The sequence below is a fragment of the Solanum verrucosum genome, unplaced genomic scaffold (assembly GCF_900185275.1).
Source record: "Solanum verrucosum unplaced genomic scaffold, falcon-dt-bn FXZP01000049.1, whole genome shotgun sequence".
In the NCBI taxonomy this organism is placed as follows: domain Eukaryota; kingdom Viridiplantae; phylum Streptophyta; class Magnoliopsida; order Solanales; family Solanaceae; genus Solanum; species Solanum verrucosum.
In genome coordinates this window covers 9,580,481-9,591,276 of record NW_026020221.1, presented here as the reverse complement: position 1 = coordinate 9,591,276, position 10,796 = coordinate 9,580,481, and the positions used below count along the sequence as shown (strand labels likewise).

Genomic DNA, 10,796 nt, shown 5'->3' with positions numbered 1-10,796 from the left:
GTCATCATGGCCTTCAGCTTGCCCCTAGGCCATGGAACCAACAACCAAGTTGAATCCGTCACCCTCCTTTTTGGTTTGAAATGGTGCATAGTTAATAGTTTCAGTTCTATCATTGCTGAGGTAGACTCTTTATTGCCACTGAATTGCACCATCGATGTCTGGGCAATCCCTTGGAGAATCGAAGACACGATCAAAGAGATAAAGAATCTAGTAGGCATACATGATTTTCCTATTCAACATTGCTTCAGGGAAGCTAATAAAGTTGCTTACAAATTAGCTTCCCTAAGTTACTCACTTACTCATGTACAAGTCTACTCTCACTTCAACACCATCCCTAGAATAGTGAAAGGGATTCTCAACTTAGATAGGTGGGAATACCCTTCCTTTAGAGTCATAAAGCGTAGAGCAAATACTTTGAGTTTTGATCCCCCTTGAACCCCTCTAATTGTGCTAGTGCTTGTTTAGCTTAGATCTTTTGTGCACTCATGTGTTTGGTTTGACTATGTAACCAAACTCTCAAGAAGGTATGGCCTAGCCCTGCTTCTTTAAATGTAATTTCTTTCTCAATGACATATATATATGGTTTATAAAAAAAAAACTACGACGCTATGATTTTAATTAAATTGGGGTTGACTATATGAATCCTTACAGAGTATGTAGCTCTATCAAAAAATGTGTAGATGAAATGTAGCAATTTTCAAAACAATAGATTAACAGGAAAACAAATTGTTGTCGCTCATGACAATGCCAACACAAGAAGAAGAAGAAATCAGAGAAGAGCGTTGTCGAGATGGATATTGTATTGTTGCTCATTCTAGGTTAGTAGTTGTAATTTTAATATGAGGGGTAAGGGTCGGGATTCCAGTATTATTTTTATCTCACATTGAGGGGAAATAACAATTCCATGATAACTCACTAAGCCAAATATGAATTTTAGTGACAATAGCTTAATTGTCACTAAATGTGTTCTTTTAGCTGCAATATAGCGACATTGGATTTAATGGAAATTAACTGATGCAGGTAAAAACTATAACACTCTATGTTAATGTGTATATTTATTGCCATTAAAACTTGTTTTTGTTGTAGTGTCTTGTTTCCTAACAAAACTAAGCCCGAGATGCTAGGTGTTTTGAATCTCATCTAATTTTTTCTTCGGGCATATGCAAGAGGGGGTCACCGGATTCACGTGAACCCATGCTCCCTCCCGAGATCATATACATCAGTGTCATATTTTTAATTTTTTTTGCTAAATATAGATGTGTGAACCCACACCCTGAAGTATCATGTAATGCGATGATGATTTGGTGCACCTCTCTCCATGAGGTTAGAAATTTGAATTTTATATCTACCTTGTTTAATTTTTCTTGTTTTTTTAAAAAATTACATAAATAGCTATAATAAGAAACACAATAGGCCTCCTTAACTATAGTTTACCTATTTACGCATCATAGTTATAATTTAAATAGCTACAACGATTTTGATTTGTATATTTCGGCCTTTTTATAATTAATTACACAAAAGGTTGTTTAAGTATATGTAACTAATTGTGTGGTAAATAAGGAAAACAATACCTTAATTAAAGGTCATTTAGTTTAATTAGAATATGTTATCAAATATGTCTTCTTCTTCTTGAGGAAACACAGAGTATTCATTGTTTTCATTCTATCAAAGCGCCTTTAGAAATATAATGGAAGTAATTGATTTTCTTGTGGCTTAAATAACGAAAGATGAACACAACAATCTATCCATTACGAGTTGTATTTTCTTCCAACTACATTCAATTTATATGTATTTGATATATTACTTGGTTAATTCGTGTGTAATTAATTCCGGATCTCTAAATACAAAATCATTACTATATAAAAAATGGAAAACATAATATCATCACATGGAAGAATATCATGTGTTTGTAAATTTTCCTTTGGTATTATGTCTGTTTTTTTATTTGGAGAAAATTAAATTTAGTAGATGAAGGTATTTATAGAAGGGGACTATCGGTTGTTCTGATAAAAAAAAAAACGATTCGTGCTTGTATTAGGATTAAATATATTATTAGTAATAAATATTTTCCTTTAGCAGCTTGCATTAGGATTAAATTAAGGGATATATATATATATATATATATGCACTAGAATTTATTGCTCATAACTAATTAAGGACACATAGGTAAACATTTTATGAGCGTACATGTAATTTCTTCTTTTCTAAAATAATTATGTACTAAAAGTGATAAACTGCACTAATTTATTTTTATACGTTAATCAAGTGGTATAGAATATTAAAAAATGACGGATTTGGTCTATCAACTAAATTAATTATTTAAAAGAATATCCGTCAATTAAATAACCATAGTTAAGCTAATAGTTTAAAATTCTCATTTAAAATATTTTAAGTTGTCAATTATCATGATTTATAGTATTTTAAAACAATTTTAAATATATAAAAGACTAAAAATAAGACAAACAAATTAAAACAGAAAACTATCGAAAAATTATGGGAATGCTCTTGAAGTGCCAAAACAGACATGTTGACCTGTTGCCTACTTTGACACTTAAAATTCCCTCTTATAAAATATTCCTCTAATCCATATTAACTGAATTTCTAAGGTAATGCACATATTAAGAAAAATCAATAAAGGGCAAAATTTGAACCATATTTTTATGTATCCTTTTGTTTCTCCCCAAGTCATTACTAAAAAAAGGTTTGAATTTCGACTTTAATAATTACTACTCTCTCTGTCCAACAATAGTTGTCCACTATTGACTTGACACACCCCTTAAGAAACTATAAATAGAAATATAATTTTACTATATCACCCTTTGAATATAATAAATTTAATGTCTTGAAAAATGTAATATGGAAATGACTATAATTAATTATAAAGATAAATTAGGACCTAAGTGTAAAATTATCCATGAATTTCATAAATTGGACAAGTATTGTTAGACATCTATTTTTAGTAAAATATTGTTGCACGGAGGGAGTACTAATTACAACAAAAGTTAAGGAGTCCATTTGATTCTCAATATTAGATTTTCAAGCTTAAAAGTGAAATCATAAACCTATATATTGGAGTATAACTTTGTAAATAGTATAGTTTAACTTCTACAAAATATCAAACTTCATTAAAGAAAAGGGTAAATATGAAAAAAGAAAAAATCAAATATTTCTCTTGAACTTTGAACAATTCAACTGTTTTAAACAAAAAAGCTCTTGAAATTCAATTAATATGGAATGAAGGGAGTAGTAAGTATTACTATCTAAGAAGAGGGAATAAGCACACAGTTGACCATCAACATGTCAACTTTTGGTTTGAGCTTGACATATTATATACGGAAAATGGTCAAAATGACCCTCGAACTATTTAAAATCGCTCATATATACCCTTTAATTATGTTTGAGATCAAAACCACCCTTGCCATATATGTTTTGAACCACAAATACCCTTAAAACGTTATCTTTGCCGCTAACATGACAGTCCTTCCAGGCAGTGCAACATGGTTAAAATATCTTCCTGTCAATAATGTTGTTCTTCCTTGTTCATCTCTATCACAAAAAGAAAATCAAAATATAATTATTCCATTATTCCTGTTTGAGTTGTTGTTCGGACTTGGGAACTCCAATTTCAAAGTGTGATGAAGTTTGTTTGAGATTGTAATTGTGTGTTGAAGGATCAAGTTCATTGTTTTGGATTTTGGGGTCATAGATTCACAAAATCGATTTTTAGAATTTCAAGCTTTTAAGAACTCTTTCATATACTTTTTTTGGAATTTCAACTCAAATCTCAAAACTAAAAAATCAGTTGTTAAATGTTAATTTACAGCCTCCATTGTAATATTTAAACACTTTTTAGTAACATTCAGTTAAATCTCTTTAAATTTCTGCACTTCAAAAACCCAACAAAGACTAGAAATTTCTTCACCAACAAGCTTTCAAATGAGTGACTATTTTCGAGTTTCAACACAAAAAAAATTAAAGATCCATAGGGCTTACGCCCCACGTCTCGAGGCTTATGCCTCACCCTATACTAAGTAAAACGCCACGACTCACGTCCCTGCTTTTTAAAACACTGATTAGACCACAACTTTTTTAATACTCTGGGTCAAGTCAAACAACATTATATAAATTAAGATGGAGGACGGTTATATTTACATTGCAACAAATTTATTCTAATAATTAAATAAACTTAATTGTTTCCAAACAACAGGGTAGGATATATGTGATGCTGCTGTAAGAGAGGTACATGAAGAAACTGGAGTAAGTTCAATAAAATTAATTAATTAAGTTTCTAACAATTACTTATAATTTCATCTTTTATTTAATTATTAATAATTTTTGGTTTTATTATGAATTTCATCAGATCAAAATAGAATTTGTAGAGCTACTTGAATTCAGGTTAATCTCACGTGCCTTTTAATTCTTTAATATATGAACATTTTTTAATTAAGGATATTGTGAATTCATAACTATTTCATTTTCTTTATCTAAATAATTATTTACATGACTAAAATTTATTATTTGTATTATTACAGGCAAAGTCATAAATCATTCTTTGTTTGCATGCTTAAACCACTCTCTTATAACATCCAGAAGCAAGATTCTGAAATCGAGGGAGCCCAGGTTGGTACGTAGACCTTATTTGTTTTTATTAAGATTGATACGTTTAAATTTTGTTGTACATCTGAATATTAAGATGTCCATTGCGATTTAGAAGTCTGAATATGAATATATTAAAATGTATGTTGCATTAAGAACTGGATACCAAATAGTTAACGCTATTTGTTTTCTCAATATTTGAGTGTATAAAATTAGTCTTTAGTTAAAAAATAATAAATATAAAATTCAAATAAAATATTAAATTGATCAAATATTTTATCAATAAAATATTTTAAAAATTTTATATGGAAATTTGTGATGGTAATGACTAACGATGGTGATTATGTGTGTCGATTTAGAATGATATTGACTAATAATGATGATTGTAGATAATATCTTATAATATAGTGATTAAGAGTCGTGGCTCTACTACGTACACCACACATAAAGTTTAGTGACTTTATTGAGGCAAATATTAGTTATAGTACTTTATAAGTAAAATTTAGTGATAGCAAATTTTCATTAGTTCAATATTTTTAGTAGGGACATTTCGTAGGTAAAATTAAGTATGATTGGATTTTAATTAGTTTAATTATTAATAAACTATAATTTAAGTTTTATTAATGCCAAAAAAGATTTCTTAATTATTGAATAATTTTATTCTTTTGTAATATTTGCAGTGGATGGCTATTGAGGAATATGCAGCACATCCTTTTATAATGAAGCATGAAATGTTCAATAAAATAGCAGAGATTTGCTTACCAAAAAAAGAGAACAAATACAATGGCTTCTCCAAAGTGCTTATGACTTCTGCATTTTCTACTAAGAGGACTTATTTGTACTACAATCAAAACTAATAGAGATGGAGATAGTATTTGAAGTTTATAGATTCTGAATTTGCCATTAAAATTATAGCTCGTCTTAATTAGTATATGGTTTTGTAATTAATATGTATACTTATTTTTTGAATTCTATATAATAAAAGTTACTGAATTCGTCTAATTTTGTGACATATGAGCTTAATGGGAGTTTTCTTAATCTTTTGTATAATTGATCAAATATTCTTTGTTCAAGAGAATTAAATTACCATTTCTTTGTCTCGCTTAATTTTCTCTATTTGTTATTCTTGTTACAAATGTTGAAGTTCTCGATAAGTCAAATTTGGCTTTGCAAAAGAGTCCATTTTTTAAAATAAATAAATAAATCAATCGTTACGTATGGCAATAACAAGAATACTCGCATGTTAGCATAACCTGCCCCCTGAGTTTGGCCATGGCCAGAGGGAGGAGAAGGGGGCGAGGACGAGGCCGGAAACTGCAACTACGATCAATAGGAGCTGGAGTAACACCACCAGCGATATCTCAGACAAAGGGGAAACAGGCAATAGCAATGACCCCTCCAATGGAACAGTGCTCTTCGAATAATGTGAATCTACTGGTGAGTACAACGACACCGCCTCTAGAAGTGGCTAGGACTCTCAATCTGATGAATACACCTCAATCCTCCATCCATGCTGAGATGGGTAGGGTTTTACCACATGACCTTCCTGATCCACACGAGGGAGCTGAAGAACAGACGGAGGGCGTGAAGGCATGGACCAACCTCTTCGCTGGGAACCGAAATGCTGAGAATGGAATGACTCTTTCCTACATCCCACCGGATCTAGTGAATGGAACGACAGTGGTCACTTTGGAGCAATCTGAGGTTGATAAGGAAATAGATAGATCGAGCAGTGCTCTAATTATCTATGTTGTAGGAGATACACTTGGGTATAACTATTTGCGAAGATCCATTAGTTCAATGTGGGTGGATGTGAACAAACTTGAATTGTTCTACCATGAGGAAGGGTACTATATCACTAGATTCCAGTCAAAGGAGGACATGAAAAGATCTTCCATGCTGGTCCGTACTCCATAAACAATAGACCTTTGATCCTCAAACCATGGACGCCTGAGTTTGATCTAAATGCACTCTAAGATACCTCTATGGGTCACATTTCCAAAGCTACCCATGACTTACTGGAGTTGCAACTCCCTCGGTAGAATTGCTAGTGCGATAGGTGTTCCATTATATGCTGATGAATGCACACTAAACAGACGATAATATCCTGTGCAAGGATGTTGATACAAGCAAATGTCACTAAACCTCGTCCTACTAAGGTTATGATTTGTGATGGGAAGGGGAGAAATTTCAACATGCTGTAGAATATGATTGGAAACCTGAATTTTGAAGTATGTCAACAAATTGAACATATATAAACAACAAGTGGAACCTGACCAGTTTGAACAACCTAGGAGGAGGAGGAGAGCTAGAAGAGCCCCACTTGCAAATGAACCATGACAACAAGGAGCTGCACATAACAGATTTGCCCCAATATGGAAAGCTAAAGAGGACAATCTGATAATGACTAATGAAGAGAATGTGATACCTCAACAACAACAGAGTAGTGAAGCAAGAGCTACAAATTCTACCACTCAATCCCAGCAGATACATCAAAGCCTAGACTCAGCTTGATGTAGCTCACAAGGCGAGGGGAAATTAAAGCAGATAGAGCAGACAAAAGATGGAGATCAGTTGAGCCATATGCCTCCTGTAGTGAACCTGGTGGTTCAAACTCCTACGTTGCATTGCCCTAGAGAATTTCCAATGTTGTCAGCTTCAAGGGGGAAGAATAAGAATTGGAGTAGTGTGGATGAAGAGAAAAGGTCCATAACTCCTACCGAAGGGTCTTCGTATCAAGTTTAATCATGACCTGGTTAATATGGAATATTCGGGGGATTAATAAGAGATATAAACAAAAGGAACTGGTGAACTATATGAAAAGGAAACATATCAAGCTAGCATGTTTCCTAGAAACTAGAGTCAAAGAAAATAAAGTGAAACAGGTTAGTAGCAACATCTATAGGGGGTGGGGTTTGCAATGCAACTACCAACACGCTTATAATGGTAGAATATGGTTAGCCTGGGACGACACTCTGTATGTTATAAGGCTCATTAAAGTAGATGCTCAACTAATCCATGTTGTAATAAAAGAGAGAACCTCTGATTTTGAATGTGGCCTGACTGTGGTGTATGGGTTCAATACCCTGGAGGCCTGGAGCAAAGGAAAACTCTGTGGAGTACCCTTAATGATCTGACCTGTAATATTCACTTGCCCTGGATAATCAATGGTGACTTTAATGCAATGTTGCATCCTCAAGACAGATTGTTTGGAGCTCCTGTAACCCCGGCAGAGATCAAGGACTTTGCTAAATGTGTACGTAACTTGTTACTTAATGAACTTCCATGAGAGGGACCTTACTACTCTTGGTCTAATCGACAACAGGGATCTGATAGGGTATGTTGTAGACTGGATAAAGCCCTTGGAAATGATTTATGGATGATGAAATGGGGTCATATTTATGTTGAATATGACTGCCCCTTGTTTTCTGATCACTCTCCTTTGCTCATTACTATTAAAATACCTATTTGGAAGCCTAAAATTCCCTTTAGGTTCTTTAATGTATGGGCTGAACATGCAGAGTTTGTTGACCTCGTTACTGAGAGTTGGACTGAGAATACTAGTGTTGACAACATGAAGAACATATGGATGGAACTTAAAAAGCTTAGAGTGGGACTTAAAAACCTTAACAAAAAAGAGTTTATGGGAATAAGGCATACTATTGAAAAGACTAGGTCTGATTTACAGGTTCTTCAGGAAATTAATGCAGTTCAGTACTCAGACCAACGGATGGATCAAGAAAGGGAGATGCTAGTACAACTAGAAAAGTGGAGCCTAATTGAGGAAAGTGGCATGCGACAGAAATCTAGAATTCACTGGATGAAGCTGGGAGATCATAATACTCAATATTTCTCATCAGTGGTTAAGGAGAGAGGGCACAAGAAGCAAATCTATGAATTACAATCTCTATGTAGGCAAAAGATAACTCATCCTACAGAGATCAAAACAGAAATTATCAACTTCGACAAGGGATTAATGGGATCCTCTGCTCACAAACTACCAGCTATTGATCGAACTATCATGAGATGTGGGCCACAGTTAACACATGAACAACAACTTGCTCTATGTGATGAGGTTACAGAACTGGAAATCAATCAAGTCTTTGGTCCATTGGAGATGATAAAGCACCTGGTGTGGATGGATATAATGCCTTCTTTTTCAAGAAGTCATGGCCTATAATCAAACATGACATAGTACAAGCTGTTCAAGATTTCTTCTCCACTGGAAAGTTATACAGAGCCATAAATTGTACTGTTGTGACATTGGTGCCTAAGCTCGAGTGCCCTTCTACTGTGAAAGACTTCAGGCCAATAGCATGTTGTACAGTGATGTACAAGATTATCGCTAAGATACTGGCAGCTATGTTGCAAAAAGTAATTGGTTCCATCATTTGCAATGCTCAAGCTGGATTTATCCCTGGGAGGCAATTGGCTGATAATGTGATACTAGCACATGAGCTTGTCAAAGGATATGCTAGGAAACACATAACCCCAAGAAGCATGATTAAAATTGACCTCAAAAAAGCCTATGACTCAGTTGAATGTATCTACTTGGAGTAAGTAATGGAGAACGTGGGATTTCCAAACAGATTTATGAGATGGATTATGGAATGTGTGACAACCGTTAACTACTCAATAATTGTTAATTGTAAACTAACTCCTCCTTTTGATGCTGTTAAAGGGCTTAGACAAGGGGATCCTATGTCTCCTTTTCTATTTGCTATTTCTATGGAATACTTGAGTAGAGAGCTGAATACCCTAACAAAATCCCCAAATTTTGCACATCATCCCAGATGTGCTAAGCTTGGAATAACTCATCTTAGCTTTGCTGACGACCTACTTCTTTCTGCTAAGGGTGACTTGCCTTCTGTTACGGCTATTCAACAGGTTTTCAATAGATTTTTTGCATCCTCTGGACTACAAGCAAACTTGGATAAAAGCTCGGTATATTTTGGAGGGGTATCATTGGCTGTTAAAGACCAAAGCTTGTCTCAACTTGAGTTTACTCAAGATGAAATGCCGTTTAGATATCTAGGTGTACCTCTGTCAACCAAAAAGATGTCCCTCCTACAATGGCACCCACTCGTTGATAAGATGGTTGCAAGAATCTCATCTTGGACTGCGAAACATCTATCTTACGCTGGAAGGATGCAGCTGGTACAAACAGTCTTATTTGATATACAGGCCTTCTGGTTGTAACTATTTCAAATTCCAACGAAGGTACTGACAGCTATAGAGGCACACTGTAGAAGCTACATTTGGTCTGGTTCTAATGTTATTACTAAAAGGGCTCTAATATCATGGGAGAGGATGTGCTCACCTAAATGTGTTGGAGTTATGAACCTGATCAACCTCCAACTATGGAACAAGGCTGCACTTGCTAAAATGTGCTGGGATTTAGAACATAAGCAAGACAAAATGTGGATAAAATGGGTGCATACTTATTATATAAAAGTCCAATCAATCCAATACCTTGTTTTGTCACAACAAGCAAGCTGGATGATCAGAAAGATTGTGGCAGCTCAAACAATTTGGAGAACTATTCAGCAACCTCTTAAGGATGGTCAGAGTATTATACGACAAGTTTACTTGCATCTATTGGAGGTTACGGAAAGAGTTCCATGGAAGAATATGATGTACAAAAATGAAGCAAGACCTAAAGCTATATTCTCCCTATGGCTATATTTACAAGATAGGTTACTCACGAAGGATAGACTCTTGAAATGGGGCGTGAGTATAGAACCTCATTGTGTTTTTTGCAATGCTTGCCTGGAAATTAGAACTCACTTGTTTGTCCCGTGCTCCTTTGCTAGTTCTTTGTGGACTAGAATCTGTTCTTGGCTAAAAAGAACAACACTAACCGCAAGTGATTGAGAGAACCACCTAGCTAGAGCCATGAGGGATGCCAAAGGTAAAACACTGAAGGCTCAACTTTTCAAAATGGTGTACACTGAAACAATTCACGCGATATGGATTGAAAGGAACCAAAGACAATTTGAGAAGAAAAACAGAGCGATGGAGATGATTGCAAAAGACATAACATTTACCTGCCATGTCAGAGCCCGACCTATGATCAGCAATCTATTGCAGCAGTATAAATTTTGTATGACTCTCTAGACGTCCCAAGTAGAATATGTTGATCTTCTTGTTGGGATGTGGACTGCTAAAGTCGATATGACTAAATCCTCCATAACCCCCTA

At 34.5% G+C, this 10,796-nt stretch overlaps 1 protein-coding gene across 1 annotated transcript; it reads left to right on the top strand.

The window, feature by feature from the left end:
• Positions 1-738: 738 nt before the first annotated feature.
• Positions 739-5,453, top strand: LOC125831510 (nudix hydrolase 10-like). The gene is made up of 3 exons (XM_049510687.1): positions 739-818; positions 4,533-4,620; positions 5,277-5,453. Exons 1-3 carry the CDS (start codon positions 739-741, stop codon positions 5,451-5,453), a joined length of 345 nt encoding a protein of 114 aa, XP_049366644.1.
• Positions 5,454-10,796: the final 5,343 nt, after the last annotated feature.

What these genes read in the sequence shown, in the direction of transcription:
- LOC125831510 (XM_049510687.1), top strand. Translation starts at nt 739, where the DNA reads ATGACAATGCCAACACAAGAAGAAGAAGAAATCAGAGAAGAGCGTTGT. An exon ending in TGTATTGTTGCTCATTCTAG is followed by an intron (nt 819 to 4,532) that starts GTTAGTAGTTGT and finishes GTATTATTACAG; the next exon opens with GCAAAGTCATAAATCATTCT. An exon ending in CTGAAATCGAGGGAGCCCAG is followed by an intron (nt 4,621 to 5,276) that starts GTTGGTACGTAG and finishes TAATATTTGCAG; the next exon opens with TGGATGGCTATTGAGGAATA.